At 50.6% G+C, this 22,803-nt stretch overlaps 1 protein-coding gene across 4 annotated transcripts in view; it reads right to left on the reverse strand.

Annotated features, from left to right (window-relative positions):
* Klhl29 (kelch like family member 29) overlaps positions 1-22,803 on the reverse strand; it is a 304,814-nt gene that overhangs the window by 14,781 nt on the left and 267,230 nt on the right. For all 4 annotated transcript variants that reach the window (XM_075983970.1, XM_075983969.1, XM_075983972.1 and 1 more), the window contains 3 exons: positions 10,559-10,697; positions 2,689-2,891; positions 1,258-1,517 (listed from right to left, as the gene is read on the reverse strand). In XM_075983970.1, the coding sequence (XP_075840085.1) occupies positions 1,258-1,517; positions 2,689-2,891; positions 10,559-10,697 (602 nt within the window). The remainder of the gene's footprint in view (positions 1-1,257; positions 1,518-2,688; positions 2,892-10,558; positions 10,698-22,803) is intronic.

A 22,803-nucleotide genomic window follows, 5' to 3' on the forward strand; every position in this document is an offset into this window, starting at 1 on the left:
GCAGATGGGGAAGGCGCGAGACCAGGGTCTCCGGGCAAGCCAGGCTGAGCTCATACCACACTCTGGGCTGAGGATGTGGATTTGAGGGTTGAGGAGAACTGGGGCAGTTACTGTCATTATCTACACAACTCCAGTTCCTTTTACTAAAAACTAGCTTCCTGCCAACCTGATTAAATGAGGAACCCACTTCTCATAGACTCCAAGGACTCAGTGGTGGGGTTGAGAAGGGGCAGGGAGCCATCCATATCTCTCTCATCCTTGTCTCCAATCTTCCCCCAACCCATTCCTTGCCCTTTCCCCTTCCCTCCCTTTTTCTGGGTCAGAGTTTCCTGTAGCCCAGGCTCAAGTTCACTATGTAGTCAAGTCTAGCTTTGAATCCCTAATCCTCCTGCTTCTACTTCCAAGTGCTGGGCTTACAGGCATGTGTTACCATACTTGGCCGTGTCCTTTTTATGTTCAATAAAATGTGACAACCTTTCTGACCCAGGACTTGGTGGCTTTAGCGTGTTCTGGGTCTGGCTTCCCTGACTCTGTCCTAGTGGTTAGGCTCCCACTTCCACCATTGTCCCATTTATTGTTTTTATATTCTGGCCCTTCCAAGGCTTCCAGCAGCTGCCCTGACTTCCAGGCTCCTCACTACAATAACCAGTGGTGATTCCCTTCTGCATGGGGCCTACAGTTGGGACCTTCTGGGTACGAATGGGCCTTTGAGCGCCCCAAGACTATCTGGGGATACTGTTGTATCTCTCTTCCTCCTGTGAATGATCACTCTGGCTTTCCTGTCTCCTCTGGTAGCCTCATGTTCTTGCCTATCACACACACACTGGTTTCCCACTTCCAGAATGGTTTATGGTTGCTCTCACACATTTGGTAGCCAGAGTATGTCCTCTGACCTCCTGAGATCCCACATACCCTGCTCAGGCACCCAGTTTTCTGCGAAGAGCCCAGGTATACGCCCCCACTCCCCCCAGACTCCGTGTTGCCTTGGCAAACCTGGAGACTCGTTCTCAGCCGGGCGGAAGTCCCTGAGAGTCCTCTGGAGACTGAGTCTCATTTTCACCCCCTCTTTCCCCTCCCTGGCACTCTGTGTGTGGAAAAGGATGTGTGTGTATGTGTGTGCTATACTCCTTTCCACTCGTCATTATTTTTGGCTTCTACACAATCCTTGCTGTTGAGACATGGAACCCTGCCCCTTGCTCCTTCCTCCATCCCTGCAGCAGGTCCCAGCCCTGCAGGGACTGGGTGGAGCCAGCCTACCTGTGCCCTCGCTGCTGGGTCCTTCTTGATCCACTTGATGACAGTTTCATAGACCAGCTCCTCGGCCTTGGTGTTGAGACTGTCATTGGAGACGTAAGCGATAAAGTCATCCTTAGAGATGCTGAGGATCTCCTCTTGGGCGGCCACCTCTGGGAAGATCTGCAGCGCAAAGGCCTTGGCCATGTGGTAGAGCTCGCTGCACTGCATGGCCTCAGCCATGGCCAGCACGCCCAGGCAGTTGCTGGCAGTCAGTTGCTTCTCTGGGGTGGACAGAGTGAATGGTCACTGATCCGGAAGTCCTGGAAGGACCACCTCTTGCTCCCGTCATCATCCCTGGATCTTCCTTTGAACCCAGCCCATTTTCTTGTGGCCCTGCCTCCAGCATCTATAGCTGTCAGTACCCTACCTCCCAAGCCTCAGAGCTGTTTTCAAAATTTCCTCTGCCTTGAGTCATGGGGACCTCCCAGGGCCTAGTTCTACCCCTGTGGATCCAAGCAGGAAAACCGAAATTGTGAGGGATGTCATGAGCTTCTTTCCTGGCAGTAGAGGGAGGGCCGGGGCTTCAGGATACCCTAGGCTATGGGTACCGGCCACTTTGAAACTTATAGTGTCTTCCATCATGCTTGATGTCACAGACATCTTTAAACCTTGTACACAACAGTCCTCACATATCAGTGTACAGTCACCTATGGTCCTTAGAGTCCCTAGTCCACCATCTAGAATCTAGGATTCAGTGACTAGATCTTCTGACACCTGGCTAATGGATCTTCCAGGCTAGAACTGGCTGTGTGCCTCATTCTGTCACTGTAGCTCCTGACCCTCCTGGACTGATGAGTCCTTCAGCAGTCCTGATCTTTTAGCTTTTCTTTCTGCAGATACACCCAGGCTCTGTTTATTTTTATCTTGTTTTATTTTATTGATGATGCTGTCCTTGTTCCCGGTACTCCACAATTCCCAGCCTAGCTAAGCCGCACCAAGCTGTAAAGTGAGCATGCTCTGGGCAGAAAGTCTGGGAGGTCGTGAGCCCATCACCAATATCCATGCCTTGCAAAAACGGTTCTGAGCTTCCAAGCGTTAGATCAGATGCACTGACTTGTCCAGGCATCTGTATGGCCTGGGAACCAATATGTTAAAAGGAAATAGAGTGCATGGTTGATTCATCCAGGGTTTAGTGGCCAGGGCAGAGCAGTCAGGTTCCCTACCTGCACAGGCTGTCCACACATCCTAGTGGTCACAGGTTCTGGCAAGGCCACAGTGACCCCTTCAGTGCATGCCATTCCATCAAGCCACCCACATGCTCAGGTAGAATCTAGATATCCTGGCATGATCTGGGGACACACAGCCCTCCTTGCTCTATTCTTGCTGGCTGGAATTTTTCATGCATCTGCCCCATTTTCTCTACAGGATGTAAAGGCCCACTAGTCAGCTTACCGAGAAAGGACACGCAGACTTTGCAGAAGGTGTGAAATTGGAACTTGCTGGCCGCCTCGAGCAGAGTCTTGGCATTGGCTGAGTCGATGACCAGCGAACCTGTGTAGACGAATTCCAGCAGAGACTCCAGGACGTCAGCCTGCAGGTTCGAGAGCACCAGCTCCAGCTTCTCCCGGCTGCTCTGGCTGCCATCCTGCACTGACCTAAGGCACAGAAACCAGGGTGTCCTCACCTGCCACCCCTGCGGCCACCGCCGCTTCCTCACAGGGCCAGAGTTCCCTGTGCACCTCAGTCACGCCCTTCATCTTAGGACTCAAAGGACACAGCAATGACACACCTGAACCTAATGACCTGACACAGGATCTGAAAGAGAAGTCTGACCAGAGGCGCCCCAGAGAACAGAAAACCCTGCTTATCACTACTCGGCATGTCCATGCAAAAAAGATGCAAATCAAAAAGCATGAGCCGTGAATGGGGACAAGGACCAGGACTAGCTCCAAAGGGAAACAATATGGTTTAGCTACCTGCTGGACCTGGTGTCTACACCACATGGTACCAGCATGCCCTGGCAAGCAGGACCTACTGCCTCACAGGGCAGAATCTCTTCTGGCTGAGGCTCAATGGCTCCTGATTGGCTGCCATCCTAGTCAATCAGGAGGTGTCCTTTTGAGCACATCTTGAAGACCCAGGGCCTTGGAAGGCTGCCCAGGAAGTCCCGCTGACCCCAACCTCTCCAAAAAACATATTGTTTCCTTTTAGGCGTGGAAGGGAAGCCCTTCATGACATTGCTTTGAAACTGAAGACAAGACGAGATAGACGGACAGAATGGTTAGAGCTGGGGAGGGGAGAGGAAAACAACCAAGGACTTCCGCCACAGACAGCCAGCAGCCATGACCTGGGGCCTGGCCCGGGGCGGGGGTGCCCTCCTGCCACATGGAACACGGGGTCAGAGGTCAGAGTGGCCTGCGTGTAGAGTGTGCGTCGGGCTTGTGAACTGGGGTGGGGAGCAGGGGAGGGACACAAATATATCAGTATGTTTATATCTGGTGTCTACAGAAATACAAGACCATTGCAAAGGCTCCTAAGGCCTGGCAGCTGCTCCCTATAGCTGGACCTGGAAGGAAACAGATACGATGAAGCGAGAGTAAACCGATACAGAAGTGAGGCCGGGAGAAACAAAACAAAAAAACAAAAACAAAACACCCAGAGCGTTAAGTCAGGAGGCAGGTTTCTCAGAGGCCATTGACTTGACCACCCCTGCTTGGCTACTTTCACCACCCCAGCTTCCCACACTGAGCCTGGCCTGGCTGGGGCTGTGGCAGGGCAGTGAGCTCTGTTGCCTACCCACTGACTTCTGCAAAAACAAGGGGCCAAGACTCTTAAGACTGGTCCCTTGGGTGTACCTAGGGCAGGCAGTAGAGGTGTACCAATGCCTGGTAAGACAGTAGGTTGGCCAAAGAGGCCGGGGACAGCTGCTGAATGAGTGGACAGAGCACTAGTTGGGAGCAAAGGGACCTGGGTACCCTGCTTTGCCACTGACAGATATCCTGAGCCTCTCCGGCCCTCAGCCTCCTATTCTGGAAAACAAGATGGAAGTAGGTGAGGCCTAAAGTTCTGCTGAGGCTTAGCCTGACTTGGGCCAGAGAAACCTCTTCCCAGGAGATCCTTCTACACAACTCTGATTTCATTCTCAGCACCAGAATTTGAAAATGTAAGGCCTTTGGAGCCCCCAAACAACCTACAGTGTGCAGATTACTCTGGGACCCTGAGGCTGTTCCTTTTCCACAGATGACTCATGTGACCAGAGGGTCTAAGGCCTTGCATGGCTATGTCCTGAGCAAGCCTAGGAAGAGAGGGCAAAGTATGGCCACACAGAGCATCTGGGCTGAGGTCCTTTCAGCCCACACATGCTTACTCAATGCTGAAGGGAATTCACACACCTGTGTTTTACTGTTGAGATGGAGTCCCAAGCTTGGATGCATTTGTTAGATGTAAAAACAGCTCTCACATGCTCCCTGGAGACACCATAAATCCCGACTATCCCAGGCCTCAGAGGCTATCTGGTCAACTTCTTGCTCCAAGTCTTTCCTGCCTGTGTCCATCCCTAATGACCTGGCCTTTCCTCCGGACTCCCTCAGGCTCTGTAGAAGTCATCCCGGGTACAGTGTGCCCGGGCTGATGGGGGTCAACATGGGCCTTTTCTCAAGATCCCTTTCTCTGCTGCCACCAACAACTGCCACCTCAGGGTGTCCCCCAAGACCTCAGAGAGAGGAGCTCCACCCAGTGAAGAGGCGAGGTAGATCTTTGGGGTGCAGAGGCAGACACACACGACCCTGGCTGACGCAGTGCTGGAATGAGAACTGTAAAGGGCTAGTACAGCCACACTGCTGGCAACGACCTGCTGCTTCTCAAGGCTGAGCCTGGGAAAGTGTGTGGGAGCTAGAGCTGCCTGCATTGTGAGATGCACCGGGAAGGAGAGGGAAAGTACAGGGGCTGAAGGGTGTGGCAATAGAATGCATGACTGTGGCTGTCTCCATTGGGCAAATGATTGACAAGGGGGTGCCAGAGACTCCTAGGACTAGAAAAGCTGGCCCCTTCCACTTGGCTACACAGGTCTTTATTAGTAGCCTGGTACAACGGTCTAAGGGAGGCATGAGAGTTTGGATATTCCCGCCCCCCTTGGCACACAGGTGGGATTTACTGTGTGGTTCATATATAGCTCAGAGAACTGCAGTGGCCACCAAAGGCTGGCAATGGCTGTTTCCAATCATTAGATGATCGTAGGCTTCTACCTAGCGCTTCTTAGGTCTCTACACTCCGAGCAGAGGTCCCCTAGGGACACCTCACCTGATGGGTAAGCCCAATCGCAGCTATAATGCTACATCCATCACAGTTATGAAGAATGCTCTGTTCTCTGTCCTAAGCTGGGTCTAGAGTGACTGGCTGGCCCCTGAGGGTTGATGGCACAATGGTACAAGGATGTACAGAACCACAGAAATAGACTATGGTAACACTGACTGTGAATCTTATTCTTGGGGGGTTCCACACACTGTCTGAGGGTTCCAGCAGGAGACTAGCACTGCTTGAAGTTACTTTCTTCCAAGTGGGCATGCCCGGGAGAGTCTCAGCTCCTAGGTACAGTTGCTGCTCAGCGGGGCTGGGTTTATGGCTATGTCAGAGATGCCTATCATCAACGAGTCGGATGCTCTTAGTAGAGAACTCCTCCGGGATAAGTTGCCATTTCCCTCATCTGCCTGCATGGCCAGGTGTTTGCACAATGCCCACTGGAATTGGGCACTGTCTGGAAGTGGAGGGCGATGGTGAATAGCGCGTATAGGCAGGTGATGGACACAGCTGTCACTCTGTCCTTCTGATGTGCCCCCCACCCCGCCCAATGTCATTAGCTCCAGAGTACTGTATTTGTGTATACCCAAGTCCCACTGGCCCCTGTGGACTTTAGCGGGCCTTGGGCCACTCTTTGTGAGGAGGTAAGGCAATGGGTCTGGTCTCCGTCATTCTGTTGACACCCAAGAGCTGTCAGTCTCTCTTCTTGATGCCTTGTTTTCAAGGTACACCTGGGTATTCTAGATGAGAAAGGGGACAGGCACCTGGGGAAAGAGGTACAGGGGGTGTATCTTCACTGGTACATGAAAAGCCCCATGTCAGTTGGTGGGTGGGTTGAGTCAGTATCCACTCTAGCTTCCCACATCGTGGCTGAAGAAGGAAGGAGAAGCTCAGAGCTTAGCATCAGGCTTTGTGAAAAATCAGGTTAGGAAAAATCAGTGAATTCACTGTTTTTGTTCAATGTGAAAGAGACTAGAATTTGCATATCATACATAGCCCATTGGGCTTTGTTGTGAGGCGGGGCGTTCAGCTGCCATGCTTAGGTCTCTGTCCTCTTTGGTATGATGAGGAACAGGTTTTCTCAGGTGCTGGGCATTTTCTCCCACACCTTGACTTAGAGACATGCTGGGAAGTGCCAGTGATGGCAGGAGACACCACTGCCATCTTGTAAGAAAGACGGGCATGTCCCCTCTGACAAAGCCTGTAGCCTAGCCAGAGAACCATTAAGTGGAAGTGACTGGCCTTGATTACTGTCTCTAGGGCACTTATGCATCCCAAGAGATTCTCTGTGCCCAGAGGGTAAACGAAGGGACTTTGCCATGGGCCAAAGAAGAAAAGCCAGAGTAGACCATGCAGACGAGCGGGTGAGATGTGGCCTGGGAGTTCAATCCTAAGGGCTACTGCTAGATTCTCTCCATGTATGTGAGCTGATGAGGGAAGGATGAACACCCCGATAATCATCTGAAGGCAGTGCCTCATTTTTTATCTCTGCTTTTCTCCTGAAGGCAGTGCCTCAGCCCATTGTCCCTCCTCATTGTCCAAAGGTGGTGTCACCTCTGAACACCCTATGGAACTCGGCTGGCCAACTAAAGGTCAGGTAGAGCAGGCCCGTGGCTTTTGTTTTGTCCTTGGCTTGCTGCTTGCCTCCTGTCCAAGGGCTCCTTGGCCTTCAGGTCTCATCTAGATGGCCCAGTCAGTCCCCTTGCAGGTCCGCACACAAGCGTCTGTCTTAAAGCAGATTTCTGTCCTTCTTGATAGGCTTTGTGGCCAGTGTCCCCAACATTACATGCACACTGCACACACCACTGCTTGCACAAGCTTGCTCTGAAGCTTCCCCTTTCTTCCTCACAGACTCTGCCTACAAACAGAAAGCAGGGTTTGCTTTTCTAGGTTAGAGAATGGATGGTAAGAGGGGTTTCTGTCAGACAATCTCTCTATGTCGGTTAAATGCCTGAGGCTTCAAGATCCTCATCTGTAGAATGGGGAGTCTAACCATATGAGCGCCTCAAGCTAACATAGCTGAAAAACTTCTTGTCACCAGGTGGCAATCTTGTCCAAAAAGGAAGTGGCGAAGGATGGCTTAAAGGAGCTAGCTCATTAATGGAAGCGTGTGAGGAAAAAGTCTGGGCAAGGTAGGCCCCTGGGACTGTCAGGCAGCTGAGGAGGAAGGGACTTGACTGACGTCTGGGAGGCCAAACTGGGTAGACCCAGCTTTCTGCTCAGTCTCACTGTGATACCCTGTGTGGGTGTGTGTGCTTGTGTCTGTCTGTCCAGGCTCAATGCAAAGCTTATGACGTGGCTCCTCTCAGCCTGATTCATGCTTCCCTTCTCTGATCCATGTACTGTCTATCGCTGAGGACCTTGGATAGGCTTTGGCCAATGCTGAAGACTTTGGGTGGGGTTGTGGCCCAGGAGAGACCCTGCCTCTTTGCAGAGAAGAATGAGATTTCCTATATGTCCCTCTTACGGCTCCAGGAAAGGCAGTCACACTGAGAATGGGGATGGAGTAGTGGACTCATGACCTAGGTTGGTGGGGGAAAGGAACCCTGCTTGAGTTTCCAAGTCTGGAGTGCTGGTATAGCAAAGTGGTGGGGGTATCCCTGTTTTGATAGAGCTCAGCCAGGGTAGGTCAATATTGACCCATAAAAGTGCCAAGACACAGATTGTCCCTACTTCCTCATCTCATAAGACAACAGCCCCTGAAAAGGAGCCCCTGGCCCACTTTGTCCTGGCTGCTCCAACCACTATATGTTAAGGCTTGAGGGTCCCGGATGTGATGGGGACTGGGACAACATGGTGATGGTATGGTCCCTGACCATAAAGAATGTGGGGGCCACGTGGCTCACAAAGATAACATCTTCTTGTGAAGACCTTGCCTCCTTCCTTCAGAAGCTTCTGTTTGCAGCCATCAGCATGACTGGCAACATGAACCGTGTGGCCAGGACAGAGAAAGGAAATTCAAAATGACAATAAACAAACACTGCTCCGTTTTCTCGTTACTCCATGCATGCTGAAGGCCCCAGAACTCAACCATGACTCGGTCAGATTCATCTGCCTGCCTGCCTACCACGTGGGTGCCCTTTAGGCCCTGAGAGCCCGGCCTGCCCTGTGCTCTCCTGGTCATCTTTCCCAGCTCACCCCAACACTGGCCTCTACCTGCTCTCTTCCCCTTAATGGCCTGAACACCTTCTTCTCTCGTGTCTTGGCATTCAAACTTGTAGAGCCTTGCCAGGCTGGTCCTGTCACCTTCATTCAACATCATTTGACAACTTCTTGTTTACAGCTGATAGAGCCTGAGGGAGAGGGTGTGGCTGGCCGGACCAGAGTCACAGGCTGAGTGTCAGAGTCAAGTGTGGGACCCAGGTCTCCTGACTCCTAAAGATGCTCTCTTTCTCCCAGGAACTGCTTGGGTGGAGCACCCACTCTTTCCCATCAGGGCTACTGAGGTAGTTAGGCATCCTCTCCTCACCTCACAGCAAGCCTAAGGGGTCAGTGGGAAGGCAGGGCCTGTTCACATCTGCTTCTGGAGAGGCAACCTGTTCATATCTGCTTTGGTCCCTTTCCTTGTCTGGACAGGTCTTCTTCCTCCCCTGTCTATCCAAGAAGGTCCCACCTCCTGGGGTCCTCTTTCCTATTGTACGGTGAAGTTTGGCTTTGATGTGTTTTTAAAGGCACTAAAAGGCTTCTCCCCCCGACACACATAGTTCTAGTCCAGGGCTGGGTCACTGCTCTGCTTTATCCTTATATTCTGGAGCCCATTTGGATCAGAGACCAAGGTCCCAGATTATTTAGCTATGTTCCTGCCACTGCCTCGCAGAACTTCCTATAAAAAGAAGAAATCTCTGGACACGCCTCTTCCCCCAGACTTGTGCCTCTAATCCTTGCCCTCAGACACAGGGAACCTAAGCACAGGGGCAGGAGACGGAGTTGTCCAGGAAATCACAGAGCCTGCCCCTCCTGTGTTGCACAGGGCCAGTGAGGCTGAGTGGAACCTCACACTCGGCGGCCTGGCGCTACGCCAAAGGACACAAGGGACAGGAAAGGAGATGCCATCCTGAAACAAAACACAGTCGCTCTGGGGTTAGTTGGCAAATCCAAACACAGCATTGGGAAGCAAGCAGAGGTCCTGTCCTCCCACTCTGAGCTCTGTCCAGGCTCAGCGTCCGCCCCGGAGAGGCTGCAAGGCAAAATGAGCAGCGGCATTAATCTGCTGATGGGTGAGAGAAATGTGAGCGTTACCCTGGGCTGGCCCCTCAGCTGCTCTCCCTCACTAAGGAGTTGGGAGGTGGCCCTGACATCTTTGCAAGGGTATGAAACAGCAAAAAAAACAAAACAAAACAAAAAACCAATTTTTTTCCCTAAATCAACAAAATGGAAAACCAAAGATACTCAGGCACCATTCACATCGGTCCAGGTAGAAATAAGAAATGGCCGAATGGGGCCAGGGTGGGCTGAGGCTGAAGGCTGAAGAGACCGTGTTTAGGACACACCTGGTCTGCACTTAGTGCCCAGGGTTCAAGCACGAGGCTTGGCCTACATGCTCTTCTCCCTGACTCAGGCTGGGGAAGAGCAGTGCCTGGGGTGCCTGATGTTCCTCAGTGGGGATGGCCGACTCCATACGCTTTCCTGGCATTAGGTTCACCATCAACAATGGTGATGATGGATCTGGGGACCCTGAGGGACGGAGCAGTGTGTAATGATCCCGTCAAATGGAGTCTATTGTTCTCTTAGTCTCAGGAAGGGCTTTTGCTCTGCTAAGAACATAGGACTTGGGGTGTGTGTGTGTGGCCTGCTGTGGGCTAGCTCCTGGTGGCCAGTGAGGCAGTGTGTGGGAGCAAGGGCTGCTCTGAGGCTGTGTGTGTGTGTGTGTGTGTGTGTGTGTGGGCACTGGGGAAGGGGAGGAGAGATGGCTACTGGCTCTGTGACAGGGAGTCACGCTTCAGGAACCTGCAAGAGAGGGGAGAGAAGCGACACAAAAGCGTCCTACGAAGGAACAGACCCGACCACAGCTGGAAGGAAGGCAAACCTTTGAATCAGGTCCTTGAAATACAAGCTGCAGGAAGCTAGAACATTTTGGTGGACTTCAAACTCTCTGCCTTCAACAACAATTTTCAGGTCTGTAAACGCTTTCGCTCTGCGCTGCTGGTTCAGTTCCTTCAACATGTCTGCAGAATAGAGAAGACAGACAGGGCCAGGTTCCCATTAAGAGGTTTTGATTTTTTATTTTCAGTTAAAAATTTTTTTTCCCAAGAAGTAGAGAAATAGAAAATACTTGATATTGTTTCTTGGCAAGGCTGGCTGAGCACTGACAGTCAAAAGAGGCCACAAACAATGCGTAAACAAGCAGCCACTGGGAGGGGCTACATAACCAAGGGAGTAACAACTTAAAAAAGCAAAAAACAAAACAACCCAAATATGATTAAAAAAAAAATCAAACCCAGATATTGAAAGAAGTAGAGCGGGGAAAGATTCCCGTACTGACAATTGGAAACAGAAAATACATTACCACAAACAGCTTTTTAAAAAAATCTATCCTAGAACCATGGAATAAGGTCTCCAAATGCCAATGGTGCCAATGTAGCAAGTAAAGCATGGCATTGTGATGCAAGATGGGCTGGGCATGGCTCAGAGGAACAGAACCCCACAAACCCTGTGAAAACAGCACCCCTTCTGTTAGACACTCCAGCCATGGCATGGAACAAGTTTCCTGGGAAGGGCAACGGAGAACAGAAGGGCCCAGCGAGGGCTTGGCAGGTACCTCCTTCCATCTTACACTTTTGGGGCCTTCTGGGGGTAAGCAAGCAAGCAAGGGATGGGGTTGGGTGGGGTGGGGTGTTTCCCTGCATCTGTCCCATTTTCTGGGCTCGTCTTCCTGGATGCCCAGCCTTGCCTGTGCATCTGGCAATGGGAAGCTGCTTTGCAGCCCCTGCAGGCCTTAGGAAGTGGCTTGGGATGGAAGAGGGATATTTCCTGCCCCAGCGGGTACATACCTACCTTTGCCTGGAGTCTTGGCCACCTGGGTAGGCACAGACAGAATTCAGGCCTGTGGGCTCCAGACCTAGGGATGCCATCCTTTTCTTCCAGACCCACCCCAAGGGCAAGAAGGGAGGAGAGAAGAGCCTGCCAGTCAGCCCATTTAATTAATGCGTACTTTTCCCATTGTTGAAGTTAGGACTTTGGGGGTAGCATCATTTCTCACTGCCCCTACCACATCTGGCTGTAACTGGGACCCTTCTTCTTTTTGGCATGTAGTAGCTGGGTATCAGAGGCCTAGACCTTTGTCAGGGTGACTTAGACTGTCATCAGACAGGAATGACAAGAATGTCCCCTTACTATCACGCCAAGCTTTTCACATCTATGTTCAGCGAAGTTGACTTTCTAGAATGACCCTCTGGTGTCCCCTACTTCAAGCCTGAACATAGGGTCAGTACCAGTTGAACGCCGAGATTCCCCTAAGCCATAGTTCTTATTCTGGGTTAGTCACAAGGTGGTTAGGTGTCCCTGGGTGAGTTACTCCAGTCTGTCTGTGGCAGGTCCTCTATTTCTCTTTGAGCCTCTGTATTCGTATCTCTCAACAGGATCTGAAGCTCCTACTTGTATCTGCAGAGACCAGTGGGGTCACATGTTCTAGTCCAGCTCAGGGATGGGAATAGGGTGAGTGGGGCCTCGACAGTCTGGCAGGCCTTCCTTCACAAGAATACACTGGGCTTGGGCTCTGCTGAAGACTGAAGGTGTGGGGGCTGAGGTGGTGGAAATATCCCTTGAGCCACAGACCATGACGTCCTGGACCCCTAACCACATGGTAGGCTGAGCTGGAACTACGGGAGAATGATCGCAGGTGCGTATGTGGAAGACTCTGGCTGGGCCCTCCACCTTCAGCAGGGCCCTAGACAAGGCTGGAGGGTTTGGGCTGTGTGGGTGGGTATGGGTGAGTGGAAAGCCAGACAGCAATGGGAGCGCCACGGTTGGCAGGTGAGACTATATCCTGAGAACCACGCCAAGGAGCTCTGGGGCCTGAGAGTGCTACAGGGGATTGTATGTAGGAAAGTGGAGAGGTTAGTCTTGTTCCCCAGTGATCTGATAGCCAGACTGGATGGGAGTGACGTAGGAAACCCAATGGGAGGCAGGAAGACAACCTATATCCAGAGAGCTTGATTTTGGAGCCAGACCTGAGGGGAACCTGACCTCTGCCTTCTGTGAGCTAGGCAGCCATGGAAAGGTAAAATAACGAGTTTCCAGCACCCTGCTTGTTGAATGTTAATGAGGTAGTATATGCTCAGAACCTACTGTGCCCAGTGTCACTGAACTAGATTCCAATACTGCTGATTGTGGAGTAAGATGAAGAGGCCTGACGGAGACTGAAGGGTAGAGAAAGCATGTAAGCCTCGGCCGCTATAGGGCAGGAGGGGGCAAAGGGACATCTGGGAAGGGACCAGAGGAAGAGTGGTTTTGGGTAAGCCTGTAGAGAAAGAGAGGGTAAGGCATGGGAAGTGGCAAGAGGCCTGGGCTGGAGACAAGCCTGTGGGGGCTCAGAGAGGACCTGTGGGACCAGGCGGGGCACATGTAAATTGTGAAGCTTGGGTTCTTACAGAGCCTGCAGCTGGGTGAGCCTGGTGGATTAGGTCACTTATGAGCAAAAAGAGAGGTGGGGGAGAATTTTAGGCGAGGATTCCAAATCTTAAAACTTGAAAATATTTTTCAAAACTTAAAAATATGTGTTTGTGTGTGTATGTGTGTGTGTTTGTGTATGTGTGTGTCTGTGTGTCTCCCTACATGCATGCAGGTACCTGCAGAGACCAGAAGAGGGCATCAGATCCCCAGCAGCTGGAGTTACAGGCAGTTGTGAGCCACCTGACATGGTGCTGCCAACTGAACTCTGGTCCTCTAGAAGAGCAGCAGGCATTCTCAACCAACCAACCATCTCGCTAGCTCCTGGGTCCTGGTTCTTATTCTGGATTTGTCATGGGCAGTTAGGGGCCCTGGTACCTGTACCAGTTCCTGTAGGACAAAGTAGTTCTGTGGCTCCCTGGTCATCACACTGTTTGGAAAGCAGATCCAATCCCGTGTGCTTGTAAAGTTAGCTAGTGCTGGAGCCAGGCCAACATCCCACTCCTGTGTGTTCTGATGTTTCAAAGACTTTCCGTACAAGTCAAGGTTCTGGCAATGACTCTAGCCACATCCCAAGTCTCAGCAGCAACACTAGCTACACCAGGAATGCCAAGCCTGGGTCCAGATCTAGCAGGTGTCTGGGATTCAGGCGTCACCTCCCTCTCCATACATGCTTGTTTTCTGTGCTCTGCGCCTCTACCTTTGCAGAAATCCGATTTAATGGTTGGGGACGATTATTCACTTCCAGAAGAATTTTTCAATTTATGAAAGAGCTCACCAGGGGATTCCTTTTCACAGCAGGCCCAGTGCCTTCCAAGTATTGATCAGTTGGTGTGTGCTTGCCACTGCCTGCAGCGTGCTGGCGGGGAGGGTAGGCATGGCAGTCTATCCTTGTCAGGACCACACCCTGAATCCACAGGAGCAAGGCAGTGGCTACTGGCTTGGGTGAGAGCTGCTTGACTTCTTCACTCTTGTCTCAGGGCTGAACAACCCTCCTGAATTTTTGAGGTGTCTCTTGGAAACAGTCCAAAGAGCTGGGCCCGGTATGAGAAGAGCTGCAGGATTTGTGTGGAACTTGGATCAAAGACTGAGTTTTCAGGGCCCCCGAGAGTACCTTGCACCTGTAGGATTCAGGCAGGGCCAAAAACCCTTGGGCCCTCCCCAGGCAAAGACTCGGTGGTACCACATTAGTGAGGGCCTGATAGTCTGAGTCCACATGGGGGGGGCATGGCTTTGGCTTCCATTCCTGCTGGCTGGCATTTGGGGGCATTTCCCAGTCTTCTTGGACATGCTTACAGAATTGGCTGTCCTGTACCTTGCTCCCCCGACCCCAGCAGGGGTTCTCTCACTGAGATCACCTTCGCAGCCAGCCTCCTTCCAAGCTACCTCTATACTGCAGCTCCACACAGCATGCAGCCACAGGCCTCTGGTTATACGGTCCCATCAAAGGTGAGCAGAGGAAGTTAGGTGTCATTGAGCCCCAGCTTTGCCTCCAGTTGCCTTTACTTTCTAGGGAAGCCCCCTCCATATGCCTAGGGCAGCACTTGGCTTCCAAATGTGTTTCCCTCTCCCCAAGTCCTCTTCCCTCATTCTTCATCTGTCTGATGACCACTGGTTTTCCATGCCAGTCCTGATATCATCTGGTCCCAGGCCTCCTTGCCTCTTCTTACAGCTTTTGCCCTCTGCCTTTCCACACACACTTTCCCAGCATCCTGCACTGCCTTCTTTACAGCACACTATGCCTTGTAATTATTTATATACATGTTTGCCTCCTGCACCAGACTGCATTATATCTATATCTATCTGTCTCTCTCCCTCTCTATCTCCACCTCTATCTGTCTATCTATCTATCTATCTATCTATCTATCTATCTATCTATCTATCTATCTATCTATCTATCTTTTTTTTTTTTACCCATAACACTAAGTTCAGGGCCTGATATGTGTGCAATTCACACAGTAAGTTGCAAAAATTCTCTACTATCAATTGGCAGAGATAATTTTCCACCTTTTGGATCATGGTTGGCCTTATGATTTGCTTTGAACCATAGAATTAAGTAGAAAGGACCTTTACATGGGTGTTAACCACAACCTCAAGGGGATCTGCTTGCTTTTGCTACCTTTGGAGATCGCTGACATCACCTCACATGAACAAACTGTTCATGTTGTTAACATGAACATGAACTGATAGCTTGTTGGAGGATGAGAGATGGCACAAAGCAGAGATGAGACATGTCAGAGTAGCATGTACACCAGCCAGCTTGTGCCATGACAGCCTGACATAACCCTCAAATCGCCTAGCCACAACCATAATCTAGATAAGTGAGTTTCACTTTAAGCCAGTATGTTTGAGAACTGCTGGTTAGCTAGCAGGAGCCTCTTGATTTCAGAAGGCGGAAATAAATGATGGACTCATGAGCTCAGAACTTGCCTGTGTCAGTTTTCCCTGTTAGTTTGGTGTGAGGTTAATTAAAAGTAATGTGTGGACATTCCACTGTGCCCATTTCTGATGTGTACGGTTTAGTAGAACACGTACACTGTTTTACATCTAATTTCTACAAACCCTTTCCAAATTGAAACTGTATATCCACGAAACCACCACCTCCCTTAGCTGTGTTCTCCCTGGCCACCATTCATTTTACTTTCTGTCTCTGTGACTGACTTCCCTGGAGATGTCCTATAAGTGAAACAGTACACGTTCGTCCCCCTTAGAATTCGTTTCTTTTACTTGAGTGCCTTCAAGGTTTGTCTACATTGTGTGGTGTGTCAGAATTTCCTCCTGACTTACATCCTATGGCAAGTAGATACCATTTTAAAATGCATCCATTTTCAGCTGTTGGGACTGATGTTGCTCCGAGGCTAACTTTCCACACATGTATGGGTCTCTCCAGCCACCCTAGTCTTTGACTCCATTAGAATTGGTTGGGATGAAACAACCCCAGCTTCACAGGGCATGAGAGGGACCTGGCGGTGCCAAGAGGGATCTGCCTGAAGCTGTGTGCTTGTTTAGAGGAGAATGAGACCACAGGCAGAAGCGGGACTAGAGATGATGCTGCAGCCAAACTTCTGCATATTTTTTTAACCAAAAGACACAAGTTATTTGTCAGAGACTAATGGGCTCGATCCAGCTGGTCTAGAAGGCCTGTCTGAGGTGGTAATAAAGAGAAAGGGGTGTCAAACAGTAAAAGGCAAAGAATTCCAGTGGCTTTGCAGCAGAGAAGTCCATTAAATCAGAGCCCCGAGAAAGGTTGTGCAGCTGAATAATTTTTTTTTCAGTGCTCAAGCAGGAACCCAGCTAGGTGATAAATGCTCCTGGTCCCATTGGTGTTTATGACATACACATGATAAAGGACCCGAAAACATTATACACTCAGAGTATGGGAAATACACTGAGAAAGCCCAGTGAAGACTGTATCATGCATGTCCAGAGGGTAATTCATCTGGGAGCACAGAAGCTGGATGTGAGCTGACACCATGGGGACAAATGGGAGCTTTGCACAAACAGCCTCCTCAGAGGATGCTTCGGATAGCCATGCCACCCGGGAGGTACTTGGAGCCAGCTCTCCTTACAGCGGCTTTGAAGTCTTCACAAAGTGAGCAGAAGCACCCCTCATCCCCCTCTGGACTGATGCTCCAGCCCAAGGCCCAGGGATCGCCCAGGATTGGACAGTTTGTGCCTGCGGGGAACATTACTGGAAAACCTTGACGTCATCACTGAGTTACCACAGACTGCTACCATAAAGGCTCTTTCCTCTTCTGGGGGAGGTCCTTGCTGTTAAACTCCTCTCTGGGACTCGCAGAGCCTTCTGGGGTCTGGTCTTTTCTTTTCTTTTTGTTTCTTTCTTTCTTTTTTTTTGGATTTTCGAGACCTTTTCTTTACAGCTTCGTCATCTCTCTGTGTTGATGCCCTGTGCTTCCTGCTCTTTTGACCAAGTCATCTCTTATACTCAGGTCTACAAATCCTTTACGCCTCCTCTTTATGTGGTGTCCTCTAAGGAATCTCACAGAGTTGCCCTCTTCTGTGGTCCTGAGAGACTCTGCTGGTGCCTCAGGATCAGATAAAGCTCTTGGGTTGCCTCATTCTAGAGGACTCTGTTGTCTACCTGTCTCCTCTCCAGGCTGCAGTTCGAATGGCTTGTCTCTGTGGGCCTGGAGTACATGGCACACACCCACTCTCCCACACACACACTAAAAAACCCCCCTTCATTTGTGATCAGAATTCTAGTGGGCTACAGAACCCATAGCAGGTGTGGGAAGTAGTCGAGAATGTCCTTAAACACAATTCAACTAAACTAGTCAAAGGACCCAGCTGTGTAGAAGTAGAAGGACCCACTGTAGAAGTCAAGCCCCCTATGAGCCTAGGAGATAGCAGTGCTAATAACGACACTGGTAAACGTGCCCACAACTTGAAGGATGAGGTCTCATTGCTAAAGTGCACCCACTCACGATTTAGATATTTGGGAAGAGACTGAATAATTCTGTTTGGCTCCAGTTGTTTAGAAGACCCTTAAATGACTTTTGTAGGAAGGACCAGCTAATTCCGCGACATTGAGCAGCAGCTGAGCCTGTGACCTTTGACACACACTGGCTAGAGAGATGTGGTCCTTTGAATGCTCCAGGTTCTAGCCACCCAGATGGTAAGGTTTACCCAAAGGTAATCCAAAACCAAATGCATGAGTCAACAGACGGTGCCTAGGAGCATCATTTGGGAAGGAATTAGAGGAGGGCAAGGGTAGAGTGTCATATACTCAAATCAAAAGCTTTGCAGAGGGGATCTAGTCATCATGGTGGACCATGGATGAGATATGGCAGTAGGAGCGGGGATCACATTTCATCTTCACACAGGAAGCAGACAGCGAGAAAGAGAGAACAGGAAGTGTGGTCAGGCTATAAAACCTCAAAGAGCACCTCCAGTGACGTACTTTCACTAGGAAATCTGCCTCCTGAACTTTCCATAACATTCCCAAACAGCACCACCAACTGGGGACTACGTGAGCCTATGGGAGACATTTCTCATGCAAACCAAACCGCCACACATGTCATACCCCAGCTCCAGCCCAAGAAACCCGGCCAGAAGGTGGTTTCCACCTCGGGGTGGTAAGGTAACCCTTGGCTAAGCAAGGAAGTCTACTGGGCAATGCCTGCGGCTGCAAACTTCGGAAGTGCCTGATTAGCTTAACTTTAGTAGCCGTTAGATTCTCTAGCCTTCATTGAAGATTCTTCCTCTCTTTCTCTTTTGGTTTTCTGAGACAGGGTTTCTCTGAGTAGCCTTGGCTGTCCTAGAATTTACTCTGTAGACCAGGCTGGCCTTGACCTCAGAGATCTGCCTACCTTTGTCTGTGAGTATTAAAGGCGTGTGCCACCACCTGGCTAAAGATGCTTTCGTTTGGCTCCTTTTTCCGCTTGGAGGGTGGGTGGGAGCTGAAAAACTGACATTCTTAGATGAGAGCAGAACGTCCTGAAGGGTTCATGTTGAGAGACAGCCAGAGAAGACCAGAGCTTGGGAGAAGTTGGGCGAGAAATGAGGTCAAGGATAGGGGTGTGAGAGTCTACGGAGGAGAGGCAGGACTCTGGGGTGACATCCTGGAGTGTGCGATCTGCAGTGCAATGAACTGACAGGTGAACCAAATCAGGACCTCGGGGGGCTATGGGGTGACTGGAAGCCAGCATGTCAGATGTGGAAGGGGCTAGTGGCAGCCAATGGACATTTAGGAAGAAAGGCATTCCTAATATCCTTGTATGATCTAAGAATATAGCTTGGTAGCATGGGAGTGTGGTGCCTTGAAGGACGGAGGTTGTAATGACAAGGAGAGGAGGAGACTCAGATATGGTCCCAGGGACTAATTTGTAGGGGTGAGGAACTCATTTTTGTGTTCTCATAAATGTTCTTGTCTTTATGAAACTTTTTGGCCTACAGTGTATCTATCAGAAGTTTTGTTTCTTTTCCATGGTGGGGGACTGGGCCTTTGGGGAGGTGGGGGAAATTCTTCACCGGAGGGACTGGACTTAAGAAGTCATGACAGTTATTTGGGGTCAGCAGAAAGCCAAGTTCAGAACCTTGGAGAGTTACAAACCGCCCCCCCCCCCCCATAGTCCAGGTAGCTGATGTGATTAGGGAGGAGCTTGAAACAACCTAAGGCACCCAGGGCTGTGGATGAGATGGGGCACTGATATCTCCTTCAGGGGATGACACCTGAGTTCCAGGAACTTGGAGCGGAACACATACCCACTGGTGTGTTCATGAAACATGTCTCCTTTGTGCTGGGTACTGGTGCGTGACAGGGACACACCAATTAACATATATGCAGTTTGGGGGCAGTACAAGGTTTACTGGGAGACACACTGATATAACGATGCCAACAGGGACAGGCGCTGAGTAGAAGAACAGAAACGAGCGCCTGGTTCTGCCTGGGAGACCCAGAAGGCACTAAAGTGGGGATGGGGAAGTGGGGGGTGTGAATGGAGCGGGGCAGAATGCTTGTCTAAGAAAGACTCAAGAGAGTGCTCCAGGGAGCTGGAGTGCTAGTTGAGAAGTCTCCAAGGTTTGAAAGGGTCCGTGCTGTTCCATGAGACACCGAGATCCTTGGTGGCTTTTATGAGCAGATGACCTAGGGAAGGCTGGCCAGGAAGTGAAGGAGTAACTGCTGCCTATGTCACCTGTGGAGAGTTGAGTGTATGGGAGGCAGGCTGCAGATAGCCCAGCGCTCTAGCCTCTGCCCAGAATGCCGACAGCCCTGGTACACAGGATGGTGCCTTGCTCTGAACTGACTCACTGTGGCTCCAGGTGCATTTAGGGGACCTGCTCTGGGCCAGGTCCTGGAGGAAAAGGAATCTACTTTCCATTATCAAAAATAATCAGAGTCCCCCAAGGACTGGCACTGTGGTCAATCTGGTTCCATGGCCTCCATTCTTGTCCTAGTCCCCAGCCCAGCTCCTGGGCTTCAGCCAATGCCTTCTCCCTAATTTTGTCCGAGATGGATTTGTGGCCGGCGTCCCAGGCTCCTGACTGCAGACATGCCAGTCATGAATGCTGTGTTCGACAGGATCTGTGGATGCTGGAAGAACACAGGTGTACAAAGGGATGCACACAGTCACAGGGAATGGAGGCTTAGATTGGTCTTCAGAGCGGACCTTATTGCAGGTAGAAGGGAGGGGACTTTCTTAGCTGCCTACATGTGCAAAGGCTCAAGGCCGTGCAAGACTGTATTCCAAGCATGGACAACTGAGGAGGGAGGCTGGTAAGAAATGAGGCAGATGGGACAGGTTGATGCCACCAGGAAAGGCTACATAGCTGTGCCAAGGAACCTATAAATCTTTACATTTTTAAATGTGTGTGTGTGTGTGTGTGTGTGTATCCATATGTGAGTGCAGGTGCCCAGTGAGTCCAGAAGACCAGAAGACCAGAAGACCATGTCAGACCTTCTAGAGCTGGAGGTGGCTGGGAAGCAACCAACTTCTGGGTGCTGTGAACTGAACTCTGGTCCTCTGCAAGAGCACAAGATCTCTTAACCATGAAGCCATCCTGATAGCTTCGTAAACCTTCAGCTCTTAAGCCAAGAGCTGGAATTGAGAAAAGTTACATAGATGATCTTGGGCACAGATATTTGGGGGACTGGCAGCTGCCTGTCTGGAGAGATGGAGCACCTTCTGGTAACAGCTGCTGCCAGCAACATGAGTGAGCTGTGAGGAGGACCTGGGCTGGCCTCTGGAGGCCACAGAAGGGGACTCTTGGGGAAGCCGTCAGAGGGTTTATATATAAATTCAGTATAGAGTGTGGCCCCAGGGTGTTGAGGAGACCCTGACTACTATCTCCTTTTTTGGCAAGTATAAACTCGGAACACGTTTTCTCAAAGCACAGTGGGGAGTTGGTACAGCCACCACATCCTCCAGTATAGCACAGCCCCTGGTTAGACAAGAAGGGCTTCAGACTTGGAGCTAAAAGCGGGCCGTTAGGCAACCTGTTTCCTCTGTCTGGGACATAGTGGCTAGCCATCAACCCTAGGGAGGGGAGGCCTGTGAGAGCCCAGCTTTCCTTTCATGACCCTGCTGCGTTCCCAGAGAGGCTGGGCTCCTCCATCATTTTTAAACACACCCTGTCCCTCTCTCTAGCCTAAAGTTCCCGTTCCCTCAGCTGCCTGTTTCCTAGATTCCAACGAAGCTGTCTGTGGGGAATTGAGAGGTGTGTGTGAAGGTCTCCAGGGGTCTGCACCCACTGCAGACCTGAGAGTAATGTGGAAATAGAAGAACAATGGCCTGGATGAGGAAATAGTGTCCTCACCTAAGCGACAAACAGTTTAACAGTCAGGGACCCAGCCTCAGAGTTTAAATCTGCAAGCTACGTCCTACAACACTTTACTTCGATAGATACTTCTTGGATCTAGTTCCTCAAACATCTGGTCACTTGGGTTTGGGAAAGGCAGTCACCCATTCCAGCAGCAGGACAGCTGTCAAGATGGCTCAGGGATGGGGTGGGGGCAGGCAAAGGAGAGACAAAGGCAAAGGGAAATCCGTCTGTGGGTCTCTTCCATCTGCTTCAGTACAAGTCATTATTTCCAAAGCATTCTGACAGTCACTATCCCAGCAGACAAATCAATAGTTTTAAAGGATTTGCAAGAATTAATGAACCGGAGCTGGGAGTACAATCAGTTCAAGGACCCGAGTAAACAGGGAAATGAAACAGAAACCCTGAATGCCAGGGGCTAATGGCCACTCCAGATGCTATGGAGGGGAAATTCATGGCAGCCCAGCCAACTGTGGGATGAGGGGGGTAGGAGAGCAGAGTGTGGGTGCACTTGTGTGGGGCTGAGGCACAAGGACCCTTTCCTGCCCACCTGTGCCCTCCAGTCTCCTAGGAGACTGTCTATCGCTGGTTCTCCATCCGTGTCCTCTTCTCTTGCTCTGAATAGGTAAGAGCTGGGAACCATGTATACCTCCTGCTTTTTCAGGAGATGGAAGCTCGGGATCTTTTCTAGTTTTTAACAAAGCTAATGGTCTTTCATATCACGTAAGTCATGTCTGCTGTCATTCTGGGAAAATCAGGAGATCCTACAAAGCACAAAGATGTGCCTCCAGTGACTCAGAGTGTACAAAGTGGAGGTCAGGCATGCCAGCCTATGGGACGGCACAGGCAGGTGAGGGGGCTGTCCCGACACTCCTTCACTCTCCCATCTTGGGTTGGGCCTCTTTCCCAGTGTCTATGTCAATCCTTCCTCTAGCTAATTCTGACTCTAGGCAAGCGTTCGTGGGTAGAAATGCTGATTTTTTTTTCACTATGTATCTGAACTCATTGGTCCCCAAAGCCAGTCTGTGCTCCAGATGCTGTGCTCCAGGTGACAACTTACTGCTGGAGATCCCAAGCACAAACAGGGAGGTCTGCTTGGGTATACAGCCTGTGCTCTTGGACCGTCTGGATCAATTTCCCTAGCCTGGTACTGTTTCCTGTTATTTCAGCTAAGTACTAGATTTAATCATAGTTCTTTTCATCAAGGTCATTTTCCTGTGGGTCTCTAGCTTGGCAGTCAGCTTTTCCTAGGAGGTAGACTTAACAAACTCTATACTAAATTCACAGGCCTACCTTTTACAAATTCGTGGGGTATGTCACACAATAGTTTCCATCCTGTGTCGGTAGGCCCAGGCTTGTACGCGTGCCCATGAGCATGACTCT

Source organism: Microtus pennsylvanicus, chromosome 8 (genome assembly GCF_037038515.1).
Source record: "Microtus pennsylvanicus isolate mMicPen1 chromosome 8, mMicPen1.hap1, whole genome shotgun sequence".
NCBI lineage: Eukaryota > Metazoa > Chordata > Mammalia > Rodentia > Cricetidae > Microtus > Microtus pennsylvanicus.